The 20,606-nt window shown below is 40.6% G+C and overlaps 1 protein-coding gene across 4 annotated transcripts in view; it reads right to left on the bottom strand.

Annotated features, from left to right (window-relative positions):
• The window catches only part of robo3 (roundabout 3), an 83,196-nt gene that overhangs the window by 11,675 nt on the left and 50,915 nt on the right, over nt 1-20,606 (bottom strand). For all 4 annotated transcript variants that reach the window (XM_017619124.1, XM_017619125.1, XM_017619126.1 and 1 more), the window contains 8 exons: nt 18,150-18,434; nt 16,801-16,941; nt 13,968-14,099; nt 12,451-13,803; nt 9,275-9,373; nt 8,702-8,942; nt 5,434-5,594; nt 151-331 (listed from right to left, as the gene is read on the bottom strand). In XM_017619124.1, coding sequence (XP_017474613.1) covers nt 151-331; nt 5,434-5,594; nt 8,702-8,942; nt 9,275-9,373; nt 12,451-13,803; nt 13,968-14,099; nt 16,801-16,941; nt 18,150-18,434 — 2,593 coding nt within the window. The remainder of the gene's footprint in view (nt 1-150; nt 332-5,433; nt 5,595-8,701; nt 8,943-9,274; nt 9,374-12,450; nt 13,804-13,967; nt 14,100-16,800; nt 16,942-18,149; nt 18,435-20,606) is intronic.

Genomic DNA, 20,606 nt, shown 5'->3' with positions numbered 1-20,606 from the left:
GACGTTGCGCCGTGCAGCGATTGCTAAACTTTGCTTACGCTTTTCGCGCTTATAATGGCGTCGAAGTGTATTTGTGCTTGCAAGCTTGTGCCTTCGTGTGCGTTTTTCTTTGCATTGATATTACCAAAATAAAAGGCAGCAATAACTTACCGTTCATAATCGGGTAATGGCAACGTTTGCTGGCCCGTGACTTGTGCGTAATCCGGAAGTTGGTCCTTTGTCGTACAGCTACTGGCCTGACGCCATACACCACCAGTCGAATCGATCCAGACGCCATTCGCATTCAAAGGTAGCGTAGGGAATTTTCGCACGGCACCGATTGCGTGATTGCCTGTAATAAGATGGAGGCGGAGAAGAAGCAAGAAAATAGATATAAATAAACGAGCATTAGAAAAGCAAAAAAAAAAAAACAAAAAAATAGGAAAGGGAGTTTTAGGCTCTAGCATGCTATCTATCTACATAAATTCGACCTGCATGCATATATTTTCAACAAATGCTATCTTACAAGCTCATTTAGATAGCCACCGCTGTGGCAGCGGATATTCAAAATTATCTATTTTTTGCGTGCTTTAAGCCTTTTTGGTATTCCAGTCCATTTTTTATTTGAGCAAATCTATCATTGAAACTTTTTTCTTCTGCACTTCGAGAATTTATTATCATTTCTCTTCTACCTGTCTTTGCTGTGTGTACTTCGAGCGCTGGCAGCGTATCTTTTTCGATCGTAATGTGCACCTCTTAATCAACTCGCCTAATTTGCTAAGCTCTTTTGTTTGGTTTATTATAATTTTATTTGCTTTCAGTGTTTTTTCTTTTTGTTTTCTTTTTTTGTGCTTCGCGCATAATTAATGCATTTTTTACGTGTCTTCCAATAATTTCTCATTCCGCCCCGATTCAGCGATTGTTTTCTTGTTATTCTTACTGTCGCCGGCTTTGTTTGAGTGGGTTTTTTTTTTATTTTTGCATTATGCGAATTTATTATTAGGCACGATTTGTTTCCTTTTGTCTTGCAAAATTTCNCTTTTGTGCTTCGCGCATAATTAATGCATTTTTTACGTGTCTTCCCATAATTTCTCATTCCGCCCCGATTCAGCGATTGTTTTCTTGTTATTCTTACTGTCGCCGGCTTTGTTTGAGTGGGTTTTTATTTTTTATTTTTGCATTATGCGAATTTATTATTAGGCACGATTTGTTTCCTTTTGTCTTGCAAAATTTCTTCAAACTTTCAATGTATGTTCATTAGGGTTGGTCCAAAAATGCATGCAAAAAAGTAACGTCGGAATTTCAATGCTCTTACTCCCTTGGATTGTTCTATACCTAAAAAAATTATATCGTGTTTTTTTTATTTTAAATTCAAAAAATATTTAGAGGTCACTCAAAGCGCTCAAAGTTTGCTATGTAGTTTTTATGGGCAGAAACTTTTGGTAGAAATTTTATAGAATTATTGAAAATCAATATTTTTCATTCGGAAAACTTTGGTTCTCTTCATAAGGCTTCCAATAATAATACCAAATGGTTCATTTAACAATTTTTAAATGCTAAAGGTCTTTATTGGGCACCATATTGCGTTTATATAAAATATAGTTACTATGAAAAAAATTGTTAAATAAATAATCCGGTTTCCTGAAGAGAAAAGAGTTTTCCAATCGCAAAAGTATTGATTTTCTACGAAAAGTTTTTTTTTTGTTTTGAGCGACCACTAAATATTTTTTGATTTCAAAAAAAAAAAAACAGCGGTATAATGTTTTCGGTATAGAACAATCTTAGGGGGTNTACCATATTGCATTTATATAAAATATAGTTACTATGAAAAAAATTTTTAAATAAATAATCCGGTTTCCTGAAGAGAAAAGAGTTTTCCAATCGCAAAAGTATTGATTTTCTACGAAAAGTTTTTTTTTTTGTTTTGAGCGACCACTAAATATTTTTTGATTTCAAAAAATAAAAACAGCGGTATAATGTTTTCGGTATAGAACAATCTTAGGGGGTGAGAGCATTAAAATTTCGACTTTACTTTTTTTGGGCCAACCTATTGTACATATCTATGCACTTATATCCCATAAGCCGATTAGTTACGCTTAGCGGTTGTTAGGCTTTTGTGTAGGTGCTTGGCGTGAAATATTTATTACTTTTGTTTCTATTATACCCGCATCAAGCACTTGTGCACAAAGGTTCACATGCTGCGACCATTTCTTTCTTTTCATGAAGTGTTTGCCTTTTGTGGCGGATTTGCTACGGAAGTTTTAAGGAAATTTGATTTTTCTGATCCTATTGATAAAACAGTGTGAACCGAAGTACAAACATGTAGCCCATTTAATGAAGGCCATACAATAGATTTATTTCTAAGGAGTCTTCTTTATCGGATGATTTTAGCTATGTGTGTTGTGTGGGTGCCTATCTTTGCAAGCTACCTTGTTACCTTTAGTCTTAAGGCGAGTAGGGTCTCTCATCCGGGGACTTCAGACCAATGAGCCCTTCCTTGTTTCCATTGAATACGCTGTAGAGGCTGATTGATCTAAACCTAAAAACGGGACTTTTAGAGAGCATCTGTCTTCAATTTAGCATGCCTACTGCAAGGTCAGATCCATTGAAAAGGGCCCTACATACGATCGTTGATAGTTCCGAACAGTCTTTTTTGCAGAAGGAATACGTGTTTGGTGCCATCCTTCATATCGAGGGGCTTTTAATAACGTCTTGCCTGAGGCTTTTGTAAACTCCCTAAATAGGCTAGGCGTCGGAGCCGTCCATTTCAGGTTTAATTATCGCAGGCCTTGCAACAGAACTATTGCGGCAGAGTAGTGCAGCGCCTCAATCCGGCGATGTGTGAGTAGAGGTACTCCGAAAGGAGGGTCCTTTCACCGTTCCCTGCAGGACGGGGGAGCGACAATAGGATTGATGAATCGGTATGAGCCAAGTAAACTCCGTCGATTACCGATGGACTACTTGCTTAGCCGGTAATCACCATCGGCTCCCTCTGCACTGCCAGGATTTGTTACTTGCTTGATTTATGAACGCCCCTTTTCGTTGTTTTTTTGTAATTCTGCTTTCGACTCGTTCGACTCTGCAGTACCATACGCACCACCACGGGTTAATAGAGTTGTTACTTCCCTAGGAGTCGGTGCAGAGCGACCTGCTGGTGGCACTGGGGCGAAGTGTCTGACAGGTGGTTGCCTATGCTGACGATGTAGCACTAGTAATACGGGGAAAGTTTCTGGACACACTGATTGAGCTTGTGCAGGGTTACCTGAGCTTGGTTGAAAACTAGACTTTTCATTACGGGATTTCTGTGAACGCTAGCAAAAAGAGCTAGTACTTTTTAATAGGAGGTATAATGTATTTGCCATCTCCCCTCAATGGACGGTCGGAGGACCACCAAAGCTTTCGGGGGAGAAAAGAGTCAAGAAGGCAACAGTAGCCTTCCATTAATGTAAACGGGCCATTAGCAAGCGATGGGGTCTGTCACTGAAAGTAGTTCATTGGATTTATAAGAATATAAATAAGCTAGTCTTATTTTAAGGGGTACGAATCTTGTGGAACGCTCTAGGCAAGGCCTGCATCGTCAAACAGTTGGAAGGAGTGCAGCCATTATTGGAATAAGTGGACACTTCGAACCACTCCTACCCTGGTGCTTAATGCTGTGCTAAACGTTGTGCCCATAGATATAGCAGGTAGGGCTCCGGATGCTCTCGCTAAGTGGGATGGGCTTTAAATTCGCCTCGGGCTATGGACACGCCACTACTCTAAAACCCTTTGAATTCCTACCAACTTGAACAGACCACCGTCCGCCAAATTTGAGTCCGAAGGCATCCTTTACCACCCACATTCCAGCGAGGCATACAGGAGGGGTGCAAAATTTGGAATAGGGGTCCCATAAACGTATTTTCAGATGAATACAAGCTCAATGAGAAGGTAGGTGCAGAAACTCTTCATCAACTTGAAATTGAAGCTATCGGATTATTGTTGCGTTCCATAGGTAGATGTAGCCGCAATAAAGTATTGCTTTGGATTAGTTGCTCCCTAGTGTAATGCCTTTCTTTAAGGTGAATATCTATTCCGATAGCCAAACAGTCTCTCGGATCTCTTATGGTTTATTCGTGAACTAACTACTCTATTAAGTTAATTTCCGGGTCACAGTAAAATGGCTAGAAACAGCATGACCAATGAGCTGGCAAGACAGGAAACTCTTGAGGAACTGTTCCCGGGCAGAGTTAGTCTGGATGGTGTCCTGACCTCATCTGGTCTGTTCCTGGTCAGATGGGCGTTGGGCCAGCTCAGCGGGCGCTGGGCGAAGAGCTTGGAATGCAAGGTGACAAAATCCTTCTGGTCAAGTGTAGACCGCGGGGGGTCCAGGGAGCTCTAGGGACTATGAAAGTTACACCTCTCGCTAGTGGTGGGAGTTGTAACTGGCCATTGTGTAACAATGACCCCTTTCGTACGAGCGGCATGGAGGACGATAAGGCAAAATCATCTCAACACCTGCTGCTCTGGTGCCACGCATTTTCGTACCTAAGGTTCAAGAACCTTGGGTCCCACTTTTCCATCCTCCCGATGAGATTTTGGAAATGGAAATGAGCCGTTTTGAGGAGCTTTCGTGGTGAGCACGGACCGGTTTTATTATAAGAAGCTATAGGTGTCAAAGCTCTTGTTCCCTCCACCCCTCCCGATTCTCCATGCATAACTTTATTCGTCACTATGTGCTGGTACTTCAAATGTATGTTTTTTCACTTCTTCGAGCGAACTAGACAGATTTGGAAAACTTCATTAAAAGATTTACTGGAGAAGCTACTTAGTTAGTTAGTAACATGAAAGGATAGAACAACTTGGTTTTATTATGGGTCCATTAGGCTTCTTAAACTAAAAGTCATCTAGCGTAACCTTCCTTTCCCTAACCTACCATCATCTTTTCCTTGTCGCTCTGAATGCGTGTAAGTTTGTCGACTACCCTGGCACCATATCCTTTGCTTTTTGTCCTACCACTATGTCTCCGATATCAACTTAATCGTATGAGCTTTGCAAGGATCCCAAACTTAAACATGGCTCAGTAGATTCTTCTTCTCTTTGTGGAAACTCGACGAAAATGGGGTGTATGCCTATTTGTTCACACAGATCTTCGCGGAAAAAATCTTGCCAATGGGCCTTATGTTAGGTTTGAAGAACTAATACTAGTTGATTCAGCAAGGACTCCGGATTTTCACACAGTACTGTCGATTTGATATTATGTGAAATATAGAGCACGAAACTTAAATTTCAAATGCTTATCTTACTACGTTTTACGTGTTTCGCTTTAATACCTGTTGCCAATAAAATGACTCGAGAAGACCAAAACACACATAAATACATACTTATTCTAGAGCCTATAGAATTTAAGCAGTATCAGATAGACGTGAAGGTGTATGCAGATGGGTATGTATGTAAGTTCATTCAGGTGCTACTTACCATGTAAACTGCCCAACGATGTTTGCTTAATGAATTGGTAGCGTTTGAAGAGGACCAAAGCGCCGAATAGAAACACAATTAACGCTATAATGGAACCCAGTAAAATGATGAACCAAGTCTGTGTTAGAAAATCGTCGGCAATGTCGCGATTGATGGGATATCTGTGAAAGAGAAGAAGGAGCAAATGAAAGAGTAGAGCAAAACGAAATTATGTGTGGGGAAAATGAGAAAATAGAAATTGATGTACTGATGTGAAATGGATGAATGAATGAATGAAAGTAGGCGGCAATGTATTGGAAGACAGGCACAGATAACAAACACAGCAGTGAATATAAAAGCAATAGCAGCTGTGTAATAGCAGTAGGAATTGAAGCTACGCACATCACCCTTGGATAAGACCAGCTACGTTTTCACTTTAATCAGACACAAATTTGCACGGGAAACTAGAGAAAATTGCTGCCGATTTATGGATGTTGTGCATATGTGAACTTTGTTGTTGGTGTTGTTGCTGTAGTCCGGTTGCTTTTGTTTGTAGTCGTTGAATATGCTGATGAGGTTTCGTTGCCTTTGGTCATGTCACTACCGATGTTGCTTTTGCTTTTGCCGGTGCGTTGATTGCACCGTCGTTGAACGATAAACGGCACCACACTGCGCGATCTGAGTTTTGCTGGCTGGCTGACCGGCTGCCTGGCCAGTTGGTGGCCATTCAAACAACAAGTAACAGCAAATATTCGAGCATTATTGGAGTTACAAAAACAACGACGACATAATGTAGGAAGGTAGTAAAAAAATGTTGATTATGAATAGTCTGACGCCAATGGCGCTTGTTTAGGCTACTGCGGGCTTTGCATATTAGAGTGTGTCGCCCCCCATAAACGAGGGTGGTTAAATCTCTTTATGCAAGCACTAATCTAGCTCAATTCGGGATCATCCTTCATTTAGAGGTACAAATTCTTATAGTAAGGTTAGCAGGATGGGTGAGGATTTTGCCATATTTTCATTCGGCTACATATAAGCAGACATTAAAAAGAGAAAGTGCAGATCATTAGCCGACTGAAATACATATCATTCAAAATAAAATTAAGATACGTTCGACCTTCTTGGTGTTTTCTAGACAAGGCAAGGAACGTGGCCCCTGCTGTCTGAGTCGCTTCGACTGTTCGTGCATGGACAACTAAGATGGTCAACTGATGCCTCTTAGTTCTCATCGAGCCAACTCTACTACACCGAATCTCGCGATCACCCCGTTTGGTCCTTAAGGTTCTTGCAAAGGCTACATTTGATTCCTCGATTACCTTCATATGATCTCAGAGACATACGTAGACACTTCATCCGCTACCTCGTTTCCCTTGATATTATACTGTCCGGAAACCCAGTTGAGGGGACCTATTTGGCAAGTAATTTTCCTACAACCTCTAAGTTTACTACTTTTTGACCTCAAAGTTTCTTTAAATATCGATGAATATAGTGGCTTTTCAGGATGGAACACAGGTATTTACTAGAAGACTAGTTTCCTTCTCTATAGCCTAGATCTAAGTTCCTTCTGCTTTCACAAGAGCACAAATCTCAGCTCGGAAGATGTTTCAGTCCTCTATAGGACTATAGGAGAGGTAGCTTCCCTCTGAGTAGAGAGCGATCCATCCATCTGTCCATTGAGGGATGCCCATAGTGAACGCGATACAATGTACGTTTCTAGACCAGATACGATCAAAGAGAGCTTTAACGAAAGGTTGTAAAAAGCTCCATTTAAAAGCTTTACATTTTTATGTTTTTTGTTGTGACTGGTTTATATCGGCGATAGACACTGCCTTGCCCGCGGACAAAGCTCTTCAAGCTTTCTTTACTTTTTGTCTAGGCCCGCGCAGATTAAAAGCTCTCTCTGTCCATCGCTGGTTTAGACCAAATATGGGCGGAGAGTGCTTTTACCCTTTGTGCGTCTATAAAAAATGTATAAGTAAAAAGCTTTAAAAAGTTTTAGGCGCTGGCAAATCAATATGCAATACAAATAAAGATCTTTTATAGTGCGCTCTCCATGTAAAATCTGTAAAATACTTCCAAAGCAAAATATGTTTTGGTTATTTCTGATCTCTGTTAGTAGATCTGCCCTTGTAGCGGCACTGGTCTTCCGCTTAACTTGTAAAAGCAGGGGTTTCAGAGAGTTCGACTGTATGGCCTTTACTCTTTATTTTTCAACCATCTGTAGGTCCAGAGCCCCAGGATAGGTTAATGAAGTGGTGACATTTTTCTATTTTGGATGGTGTGATAGTCACTTTTTCAGAGAAATGAATTTTAGCAAGTCTAGCCCTTGGTAGAGAGACGCTCCAAAAATTCGATGAATTATCTGTGTAAGTAATTCCTAGTTTTTGCCAAATAAACGCATTGCGCAATTTTCTTCTTCCTTCTTCAACGTTCCTTTTCCAGCAAAATGTTTCCGTCCAGAGAAAATTATCTTTCACCACTGACCGACTATCTAAAAATCCACATGTCTGATATACATACGACCGGGCATAGAACGCGTTGGTATGGCCTTCGCTACTTGCAAGCTGCGTTTAGGAGATTTTAACTATACTCGCGCGAACGAGAGGTGGAGTCAAACCACTTCCTTTAGAATTTCTAGGAAAACTTGCCTTAGATGGGATCGAAAAAGGATTCGAAGCTTACATATATGCGGAGGAAGAGACAGTTCTACATGTTCCCTGTAGCTGTCCGGTATTATCGACGCATATATTGTGTTTTCTGGGGTCTCAATTCTTTAGTGACCCTAACATAAACCTTCGGTGCCTGACGACTTTCGTCGAGGATTCAAAATGATTCAGCAAGGAGAGGAAGGAAAACCCTTAGTACAATGGGACTTCAACTCATGAATAACTGCGTTTTTGAGGAAACCAACCCCAGTAGTATCCATCCAATCCTATGAGCCAAGTCATTAAGTACAATTTGCAGTACTGTATTCGAGAAATTTATTCAGCAGATTAGGAGATAAAAAACTACTCAGAGGAGGAAAAGAAAGTTGCAAGACAAATAGGCATTCAAGTAAAAATAGACTAACGACGAATTTTTTGAGTTATTCAGTTTATTAATAACCCGAATTGTAGCGAAATATTTTGGGGAGGCCTAGATTTTTTTTTGGATTATAGAAATATGTGGTTTCGGTGGGGCATCCTAGTGAATGTCTGAATATACAAATTTAGAGATATATTTACATGCATACATATATGTACAGAGAATAATTTGTGTTAGATTTAAATCTGCTAGTCGCATAACAAACCTTGTATATCCCGTATCCAACGATTGTGTGCGTGGATCCATACGCAATACGGCTGGCTTGCTGAATGGGCCCACGCCCACCTTTGTAGCAGCCGCAACGGAAATGTAATACGTAACACCAGTGCTGAGGTTGGCCAACAACAATGTTGGTGAGCCGGCATCGATTGTCATATTTTTAAAAATGCGTGTTGTATTATGTGAGTCCAGACCCTTTACCAGCACATTGTAGTTGGTTAAAATGCCTACAATGAAATCGAAAGCAAACAAGAAGAGGGAAAAAAGAATAGAAGAGAGAGAGAATTCAATAAATGTTGTAACGAGTACAGCAAGCGTGTATAGGGGGGGAAAAAAATTAAACAGCATGCACATTTCTTTCCGAAATGTGAAATGAAAATTTGCCAAAATACTGGCAAGCCTTGCCAAGATGCACTTCGTAGGAGTAGCACTACTACTACACTTTTGAGTAGCATAAATCTCAAACGGGGACAAGTAGGAAAGTAAGCTAGATACGGATTTTCATTTCATTTTCTGTATATGTACTATGTGTGCGGCTATAAGCGATTTTTATACGCACCATTTCGTGTCTTATTCGGATAGGGTGGCTGCCATTTGAGAAATACCGATGATCGATTGAATTGTATGGCCTCCATTGCGTGTGGCGGTGACTCGGGTACTGTAAAAGAAATTGACGCTTTAATATAATTTCGAGTAGCCAGTATATTTGTATGTGTTATATGTAAATAAGTGAAGGTACTATTTGTAGATGGATTTACGAGCGCAGTGACCCATGTTAAGTGACGGCAGTCTAATGAGGAGCTAAAGTGTACTAAAGCTGTGTTTGGTGTGGTGTGGTGTGGTGTGGTGTGGGTATTGGCTATGTGCAAAAAATTTCAANTAGTCTAATGAGGAGCTAAAGTGTACTAAAGCTGTGTTTGGTGTGGTGTGGTGTGGTGTGGGTATTGGCTATGTGCAAAAAATTTCAAACGTTTCTCTTATGAATTTGGTAATTGAAGAAACTACTTTACAATAAGACTCGCAGGCGACACTGCACATAGAAACCATTTATAAAACAAAATTAATTGAAAGACGGTTGGCCCAAACGCAAATTAACAATTTTGATAGGTCATATGGCCAAGAACTGTTTCTCTCGGTAAGTTTGAGTGATCGTTGAAAATTTATGAACTTTCTAGCAAATACCCGGCGTGCTTTGCTGTGCCTTAAAAGTACTTAATTTTGTGTTCTTACTCCCTCCCAAAATTCTTATGGCCACATTCATAAGACTAAAATAGATGTAAGCCTAGAGTACTAACCACATTTTGCATACGTTAGTACTAATGATTGTCAATTCGATGATGACTTACTAAACAATGTCAAAAACATACCCTTCTAGTTTTTTTTTTATTTTATGTCTGGATCCATTTCAAATCATGCAGGCTGGTATATCTGGAATTAAGTTCAAATTAAAATATGTTTTCCTGCTTGAAGAATAAATGAACCTTTGTTTTTAATTTACTAGCATTACTTTTGCGTTTTTTATGAATTTTTTAAGATTTCGTCAAAAAATAAAAATTTTTTGGAAATTTTTTTGTATACCTTGTAGTTTCTATAATTTTCCTCCTAAGTTTATTTGTCCCTATTGTTTGTATTTTTTTCTTTAAATGATAAATAAAAGTGAAAAATTTTGATAAACTATAACAATAACACTAACACGATTTTATGGAAAAACAAAAAAAAATTTTTTTTTTCTCAAAAAGGCCACCTTTTGTTTTCTTCAAATTTACAGGGTTTATAGGTGTCCTTACGTACTACTTACCATTAAAATTTCGTTCGGTATTTTTCGTTGTTTAGAAGAAAACAAATTATTTTAATTTTTTCTTTAGTAACTCTTAAAAGCTGAAACTTTAAATTTTCTGGTTGTTTCTTGAATGAGTTTTTAAAATTTTTGGCATTTCTTTTAATAAAATAATTTTGATAAATAACAATAAAACATAACTTGTTTGAAGAAACAAACAAACATTTATATTCAAAAGAAGACACATTTTTTCTCCAAATTTTCAGTTTTTATACTTACATACGATATACAACATAAAGACACAAAAAAAATTCTGTACCAAATAAATAGTCAAGCGATTCATTTATTTTTTATAAAGTTGAAAGTAATTTGGGTTCGAATTTGATTTTAAGCTTCCAGTATAGCAAGGTTTAAAAATAAAATGGAAAATAACTTTTTTGTTATAGGGAACGAAAAAATTCCAATAAAATAAGAAGCCTCTGATTGAAGAAGGTGTTACCTCGCTAATTGCTAATTTTACATTTAGCCATTGAAACTTTGACTGTTATAGGAGTTAAAAAAAAAAATGAGTTAATACCTCATACCACCGAAGGCGCCATCATATAATTTCCTGTGTGTACCAATTATGCTCTTAAAGCTCTGAAAAAAAGTTGCGATGTTTGAGGAAATGCTTTAGTCCAAGAGCTGGCGTCGAAAATATGCAAGAATTTTCTCAAGGCTAATATCTTCAGAATGGGTTGCATTTATCGATGGAACGTTAGTGCAGAGTCAGCATTTTCAGTTTTGGGACACCTGGCACCGGGACGCCAGCGAGAGTGTTATATTAATTAACATTTTTAAACGGTTTTCTCAAAGCTGAAAACTTATATAAGACAGGTAAATAAAACAAAAAGCAGGTATCTAATAGTCAGACAGCGAAATATATATGTATTGAAATTCATTGAATTATCGCTGTGTACAAAATTATGGAAATTTATCGACAAACTGGAATGCATCGGTTCAATTACAAGTCCTGCCGAAGTCCTACAAAGAACTTCAAAGATTTAAAAAAATTGTAGTGACGTTTTAGTTCCAAATTGGGAGGTCTGCCGGTAAGTAATTTGGTACCTTATAAGTTAAACGACTTCCTAAGCTAGAAAACATCTTCAAGGGTTTCAAAATACTAGAAAAACGGTCGAATTTCGATGGTAACTGGCACTCCTAGTATGTACTTTTACATAAATATTAACCTTTTTAGTACTGAGCTTAAAGTGGGTAACAAACGATTCCTCCGCTGCATCGTGAACTGAATCCCCACATTAATAAATTAAGTAGTAGAGTCTAATTAGTTGTTCATCTGTTAAACTCTTTATTAAACATGACACTGAAATCCCTGAACTACTAAATCAAATCTCTTGACGAACTATGTATATTAAATCAATGTCCTTGCCATAACCTTGTCATTTGAAATTTACAACAGTCTCTCAAAGTTTGACTGACTACATTCGCAGTGACCAACCTTTTACGCCATTGATTTCCTGCTGGGCCACTTTGTGTATGGGCCGAGTGTGGAGCAGTTTTAAATGAAAATTGCCGCTTAGAGCAGTGCCATTTTTGGCTATAAATCACTCAACTAAAGCTGCTGTGACCAAAAAGACAATCACAGCATTCACAGACCGGTCCATTGTGTCTGCAATATGTATGCCTAGGCAACTTTAAGCTGTGTAGGTGTAACGCTATGTGTGTAGGTGGAGTGTTTACAGCCTTTCTGTGCGCATTGTTTTGGAATGTGAATGTGAAACCTAATCAAGTATCAAGCACATAAAACCCAAAAGTGAACAAAAGTCCCTTCACATTTGCTACAATACACACACTGGTACACTCTCTCACTCACATATTCTACCGAACTACATTCGTGTGGCAACTTTAAAAATCATTGACTTTTACATTGCCTTCATCTCTTGCTCTACTCTACTTACCATCTTCCATGGTGCGTATACGTTTCGAATTGGATGGTTTGCCTACGATGCTCTTATAAAATGGCACAAGAAAAAACTCATACATGCTTGCCTTCTCCAATCCATTTACGGTGCATGCCGACGCACCACTGCCCGCATTCAATATGGTCATCATTTTGTACTCAGCCGAGTGTAATTCACGCGCATAAATGTAGAAACCTTCGATGTACTGACCGCTGTCAATGTCCCAAGCGAGGCGTACTGTTGTCGAATCGGTGGCATTGGCCTCCAAGAGCTCGACCATGTCGCTTGTCTGCAGCACAGCTTCCGCTTCATTGAGTAGCAGTTCGGATGTGCCTGCGCCTCCACCAGCGCTGCCACCAATACCACCACCCCCACTTGAGGAGCCCCCACCAATTCTACTGCCGGCACCGACTAATTTGCCCGCCGTAATTGGCTCTGAAATGGGACTAGGCGGCGAGAAACCATGCGCATTCTCTGCGCGCACAATAAACATATACGCCGCTCCACTACTGAGGCCTTCAACCGTGAAAATGGGTTCACTCAAGCGTGCGGCAATGGGAATCCACGTCTTACTCTTGTTCGTCGAGTACATTTCGACTGTGTAGCCGAGGAGTGGCGAAGCGCCCGCCTTATAGCTCGTCGGCCAGACAATGGTAAGTGCATTGGCGGAGGCATTCAGCACTGTGGGTTGCCCGGGCGCATTGGGACATTTGGTTTGTTCGGGTGCGCGATAGAATTTAATATTCGGATTGGTGGGCACTTCGATGCGCAAGTAGCCACTCCACGTGGACTTGCCGGTGCGGCTGCTTGCCACACATGTATACAAACCCTGATCCTCTTTGCGGTCCAAGTCGGAAATTATCAAATCGCCGGCTGCTGTGATGTTCACCTTCGCATTCGGATGCACGGGTATGCCATCACGATACCAGGAAATCGTTGGATTTGGCAAACCAATAGCCTTGCATTGAAGCGTGGCCATCGACTTAACAGGCAGCGTCTGATTGACCGGACCTGCAATGATAATAGGCGGCGGTCGGTCTTCTTGTGAGTCGAGTGTGAGCTGAGCACGCGCCGTTATAGTTGCCACTTCATTCATTGCATTGCAAACCACAACCAAATCGCGGTCGGTGCGTTGAAAATTTGTCAGCGTCAATATGGAATGGCCCTCCTCGGTGTTTAAGCTCTGAAAACGATCGAGTGGCGGCGCGCCAGGAAATATAATCGTGCGGTTATTTTTTATTGTCCAGAAGAGTGTAGGCCGCGGGTTGCCACTTGCGCGGCATTCAAACGAAGTGTCGGCACCCAGCTCGATAGACTTGCTAGTCGGTCGCTGTATGAACTTGGGAGGTGCTATAGTTAGGCGTACGGGTTGCAGGGAACGGTAGTGCAGCGTTGGTTTTAGCGGATAAATTTAGGAAATAAAAATAATTGGCGCATAAGTTGGTTTGGTGTGCAAAGGTTACTAGCAGCTAAAATTTCTAGATATCTAAAATGAAAGGAATATTCTTACTTACCATAAACTGTTAACGTTCCCAAGGCGGAAATCGCGCCGACCACATTATCCGCCTCACAGCTGTACTCGCCTTCGTCCGCAATGGTGACGCGTTCTAGACGCAAGCTGCGATCTTCTAGGACGCTCACGCGATCTACGTGAAAGAGAAGAAATAGATTGGAAAATTGGAAACTAAGTTGAGAAGATAGGGGTAAGATTATCAAATTGGAAAGTTAAGAGATAGCAAAACCGTTATTAATAATGCTGGTTATCCTGTGGGATAAATTTCCTTAGCTAGTTAATATAAGATTGTGACTGATCGAGTCATACTTTGACCTGCATCCCCCCCTTTCGCCAACAAATGCTTACTGCCGCTTTATAACCAAATTGATAAATTAACAGGGCTAAATTGTCCCAGAATTGTGAAATAGTAAGCTCTATTGTTTAGCAAGGTTGAAAATTCCCCAAAATAAATTGCTCTAATATCTTATAATAAAGATTTAAAATGTATACAGCTGCAAGGTCGTTAAGGATTGTTACTTTGTGCTTCTTTTATGAATTGAACTTATTTTTAGCGTTGTTGTTGTTTTTGTTGTTATTTTTGTAGCGGTTTGATAAGGCCTGCTTGTACATCAATCCCCTCGTCAAGCTCAAAAATCGTGAAGTAGCCCAAGAAGTGTGCTACTCCGACTGAGTTAGTCCGTAGGGACAGAGGCGTTAGTAGAGTGGGGTTTAGGGGACATACGAAGAGGTGCCGCGAGTAGCAGACGAAACTCTTTCTCATCCACGTCAGATAGTCGTATTCCCAAAATGGCATTAACAGGACGAGAGTCGGTGTAAGTCGAGACCGACTCACTGTGAATGCCGTTTATGGCCTACTGGTAGGCTGTAGCTTCGTCCACTGAGTCTTGTTAGTCCGGCCGATTGCCTTGTATGTGGCAAACCATGTTTGTTTGTCTTTGCACCAGGTGCTGCCGGCTGACAATTTGAAGACCTTGTTACGCCTATGTACTCTATTGACAATTGCGGTTGTATGCGAAGGGAAGAAGAGCAGACTATCGAAGGTTATTTCGAGAATTTTCTGGCTATTCACCATTGGAGTTAGTTCTTCATCACCGTGAATTCCTAGCTGTAGTCTGAACTTCTGACTTTCTTCGTACAGGTGGTAAAAAGGGTTGCTGAGGAGTTTGGAGTCGTAATCGTTTACTTTCGAGCATAACTTATAAATTCCAGGACGCCATTACCGAGCAGTCGTCAGCATAAGAGACAATAGAGATTCCCTCTTCTGGTTGAGGGAGCTTTGAGATGTAATAGTTATACATCATATGCGAAAGGATACCACCCTGTGAGACTCTTGCATAATTTTGCTGGTTTTGTCTTTGAAAATTACTGACGAATGTCGACTACTCGGATAAATCACCGAACACCGTTTTAGTCCCTCAATATCTTCTAGTAGCGTGGAGTGGTTGACGGTATCAAACGCTTTTGACAAATCTAACGCTACTAAGGCTGTTCACTCACAGGGTCAGTTTCGGTTCAGGTCACGATTTATCTGGGTGTTTAAGACGTTAAGTGCTGTTGTTGTGCTGTGCACTTTACGGTACTTGTAATTTAGGGCAGCAAGACCTCAATGTGTCTTCGCTACCGGGAAAAGGCGGTTATCGGGAGATAAGACTCTCCTTTGTTAGCCGGTTCCTCGGTTTAAGCAGTGGGACCTCTCCCCGTTTTTCAGATATCTGTACGATGAGAGTGGCCATGGACAGATTGATGATCTCTGTANTAAATCTAACGCTACTAAGGCTGTTCACTCACAGGGTCAGTTTCGGTTCAGGTCACGATTTATCTGGGTGTTTAAAACGTTAAGTGCTGTTGTTGTGCTGTGCACTTTACGGTACTTGTAATGTAGGGTAGCAATACCTCAATGTGTCTTCGCTACCGGGAAAAGGCGATTATCGGGAGATAAGACTATCCTTTGTTAGCCGGTTCCTCGGTTTAAGCAGGGGGACCTCTCTCCCCGTTTTCCAGATATCTGTACGATGAGAGTGGCCATGGACAGATTGATGATCTCTGTAAGATAGTTTACTCCAGCAGGATAGCATTAGCATGCAACCACAGTCACGTGCAATGGCATTTGAGGCTTTTGACGAAAGCAATAGGCATAACAAGGGCCGCTGAAAGCGTCATACATAGGTGCACAGCTATCAAAATTAAAAGAAATAACCATGGATTTAAGACCCTGAAAGCATTAAAGACCTTGATTTGACAACGGAAACGTTATTTCTATGGAACAATGAAGCTCCAATTTCGACTCCATAGATTTCTTGGAAGGAGCAAAATGCCACCTTGGCCTCGAACTCATACCGTTGGTGAGCTCTTTTTCCTGTTGGAGAGTATTCTAATAGAGCCAAACATAAGAAGCAAGTCCAGTTGGAACTACTTAAATGAAATGACATCACTATGAACAAATGAACGAGTTCCAGGACTATATATGACAATGAATGGACCCGACTCTATATAGACAGTCCATGAACGTCAATAGACAATATCCACCTTCGCCAAGACTCACTCCGTGAACCTGTCCTGAGTCCTGTGCTTGACGGAAACTATTTAAGGATTAGCAGATTCTAGGGATGGCAAAGTAGAAGCTACAACAATAAGGTGGGAATCACAATCTTCAAACTCTTTCATTTCTCAATTTTCTGTAGTAAATTTAAGGCACATTGCAGCTTTATATTTACTCTAAAGAATCTTAAAGTATTTTCCTACTAATATAGTCCAATATGGACACACTAGTACATAACAGCCAGTGAATTGGCTATCCTGTGCCATATTTTGCCAATCGCATTTCCACTTACCCAATGGCATATTTCCGCCGGATGCTGTGCGCAACCATAAAACATCTGGCATTGGATCACCGCCAACGCGACAAGGAAACGTCACTGATGAGCCTTCCAGCACCGTTTGATCATGCGGGCCACGTATGATGAACGGTTTCACTGCAACGATAACGAAAACAAAAACACACAAATAAGAGTATGAAGAAAAGAAGAAATTCATAGCAGGCATAAGCCTAGCATAAATCGAAGCCAAGAAAAAAAAAATGGAAAAAGAAATAAAATTAATGAATACTGTGGTAGGTAATGGCAGCGCTGGGAAAAGCAAACAGCCAAGAAACTGGAGCAAATTTAGCCATAAATTTTGTGACTCAATCATAGAAATATTGTTTGTGGCCTACACATACAAATGTCTATTTGTAAGAGCATGTATGAGCCTGCTTGCCACAAAATCGAACACATGACACATTGGTGGGCAATCTAAGTCGTTGTGGCGGCCAGTTGTCAGTTGCCAAGTCAATTTCGTTGCCAATCAGCTGTGCAAATTGCCACAGCAAACGACAAGCGCACTGACACTTGCGTACATGTACATATACATATATATGTATGCACGTGAGGTGTTTGCTTTGCTGCCACAATTCACACATACTCGTAGCCCCTAGATACTTATGTATGAATGTATGTATGTATTTTTTTTTATTTCATGCCCCTACTCACCGTGCACCTTGAGCGTCGCCAACACAGATTCTCGTACGCCCACAGGATTCTTGGCAATGCACTGATATTGACCCTCGTCACTTTGACGTGCATCCTGTATGGCCAGATTACCGCCATCGACTATGCGTACACGCTTCGTACTATCCAAATCTAATTTCTGGCCACCTTTCTTCCATGTGACCGTCGGTTCGGGTATGCCGCGCGGTGCGGCACATTCCAACAATGCTGTGTCACCCTGTGCTATGCGAGTATTCTGTGGTTCCAGACGGAATTCGTCGCGCAACACTGAAAGCAGTAAAGTAAGAGGATAAGTAANAAAATGTTGTTTGTGGCCTACACATACAAATGTCTATTTGTAGGAGTGTGTATGCGCCTGCTTGCCACAAAATCGAACACATGACACATTGGTCGGCAATCTAAGTCGTTGTGGCGGCCAGTTGTCAGTTGCCAAGTCAATTTCGTTGCCAATCAGCTGTGCAAATTGCCACAGCAAACGACAAGCGCACTGACACTTGCGTACATGTACATATACATATATATGTATGCACGTGAGGTGTTTGCTTTGCTGCCACAATTCACACATACTCGTAGCCCCTAGATACATATGTATGAATGTATGTATGTATTTTTTTTTATTTCATGCCCCTACTCACCGTGCACCTTGAGCGTCGCCAACACAGATTCTCGTACGCCCACAGGATTCTTGGCAATGCACTGATATTGACCCTCGTCACTTTGACGTGCATCCTGTATGGCCAGATTACCGCCATCGACTATGCGTACACGCTTCGTACTATCCAAATCTAATTTCTGGCCACCTTTCTTCCATGTGACCGTCGGTTCGGGTATGCCGCGCGGTGCGGCACATTCCAACAATGCTGTGTCACCCTGTGCTATGCGAGTATTCTGTGGTTCCAGACGGAATTCGTCGCGCAACACTGAAAGCAGTAAAGTAAGAGGATAAGTAAAAATTATTTTTTTTTTATTCGGTTAAAAGGTGTTCAAATAAATTGTGGGGGAAAAAATGTGTGCGTGAAATGTTAAAAATGCTGTGGGTGCTTGGGAAACGAAGGATTAGACGTTGGCAAATTGTGTGCGAGACGATTAAGAAATGCCAAGAATACCAGAAAAAAATGGGCGAGACAGTTGAGAAAGGTCTGTGAGAGAGCTGAATGAATATGGAAGTTATTGAAATGCTTTCCGTCTGTGTTCGTCATTGAAAGCTTTAAATAAGTGTTGTATGCACGATTGGACAGTGGAAATGGGAGGAAAGTGTTGAAAATTCAGTATTAATTACAGAAGGAAGACGAAGTAAATATAAAATATTTGGTTATTGTAAAGGATTTTCATCTTAAAAATATCGAGTTTTTTGAAGAAGAACGGAAGAACAAATTTGAAAGAAGAAAGTCCTATCAAATGCTATGGCATCTCTAATACATATACCATTTGTGGGACCACATTAAGAAGTACCGTTTGGCAAATTATTAGGCGTTGACATGCACAGTATGCACATAAATGGATTGGATTAGAAGTTAAACATTAATGTATTTTGATTTTATTAATTTAGCCAGGTCAAGTAGAAGATTTTTCGTAAACACTTCGGGAAAAGTTCAGGACTATTTCCGGATATTTCGTGAATAGTTTCGGAATGGTCCCGAATGTGTCCCGAAATAGTCAGGAAATACTCCTGAAGAGTATTCGACTTTTTCATAACCACACCGGGATTAGTTCAGAGCAATTTCGGGACCATTTCATGACTTATTTTTAACTACAACGAAATTATCCCGAACTAGTCCCACAATTGTCCTGAAGTGGTTCTAAAAATGTCGTAAACTTGTCCCGAGATGATCTTGAACAAGCCTTGAAACGCTCCGGGAATGATCCTATACTAGATCCAAAATTATTCCAAACACGTCGGAAATTAAGTATCCCGAACAAGTCGGAGAACGGTCCTGAAATAGTCCTTTACACGTCAATAAACGGTCCCGAAATAATCCCGAAATATTCCCAAAACAGTCCACAAATATTCCAGAAATGTTTTACGCACAAGAAACAAACACACATTTTCTGCTGGGTTAACGCAAATTTTGCCCACACCGGGGGCTAAAATGTTTACACATCAGAAATTGTAGTCACCAAATAATTGTGTATTATAATTCGTTTTTCTTAAAATAAACACCGATTATACATGACCTGAAATGAAATTCCCGAAAGGATACCTCTCCCTTCGAGAGTAGACTGATAAATATTAACGAATTTATGAAATGGCCTTAAAAAACCATAATAATGATTGATTCTCGTTTATTCTCAACCGTGTGTTAGGCCAAAGTCTTGCAAAAGCTAGGCAGCTTAAAAATGTATCCTGTATTGACATAATTTTTCCCCATCGACCTCCAAACGATTGCGACAGTAAGGATACGGTGTGGTATTTAGTATATACACTTGCATTACAATCGGGTAGCGTCCTTTCAATATACATACTTAACAGACAAGAGAGGTGCGGCTTTGTAACCCCAAGGAAATCCTTGGACCAGCTCTTAATTACCGTCGGCTAGAATAACCTTGCAGTAGCACATATTCTGGATTTCGTCCAGTGTTCGTTAAGCTTACAAGGGGTCTATCTGTGCAACAGTAGTCCACAAGTAGTCAAAGATATTCTCTATCTTCTCTTGCACCAGTTAGAGACCGATTCGAATGTGCCTTTCGTGGTCACTACATCTGCTAAGCGGTTTACTGGCATAGCACTATGTGTTAGACTGACAAGGAAATACTCGGACGCAATCGAAAGCGAGCCCAGGCTANCCTCTCTTCTCTTGCACTAGTTAGAGACCGATTCGAATGTGCCTTTCGTGGTCACTACATCTGCTAAGCGGTTTACTGGCATAGCACTATGTATTAGACTGACAAGGAAATACTCGGACGCAATCGAAAGCGAGCCCAGGCTAACCTTGAATGTACCGTTAGCAAGCGCAAAATCTTAAATATTGCTTAGCTATTAGAGTACATAGTTATCTATCTCCACTAACGACATCGCTTAGATCAGCAGACAATGGACTGGTTACCAAGTGGCAGCTGCCTCTATTCACAAAACAGCTCTCCTTCGAACCAAC

The sequence above is a fragment of the Rhagoletis zephyria genome, unplaced genomic scaffold, assembly GCF_001687245.7.
Source record: "Rhagoletis zephyria isolate East Lansing unplaced genomic scaffold, Rhagoletis_zephyria_1.1 Rzeph_scaffold_01792, whole genome shotgun sequence".
Lineage (NCBI taxonomy): Eukaryota > Metazoa > Arthropoda > Insecta > Diptera > Tephritidae > Rhagoletis > Rhagoletis zephyria.
This window is presented reverse-complemented; position numbering and strand designations above follow the sequence as displayed.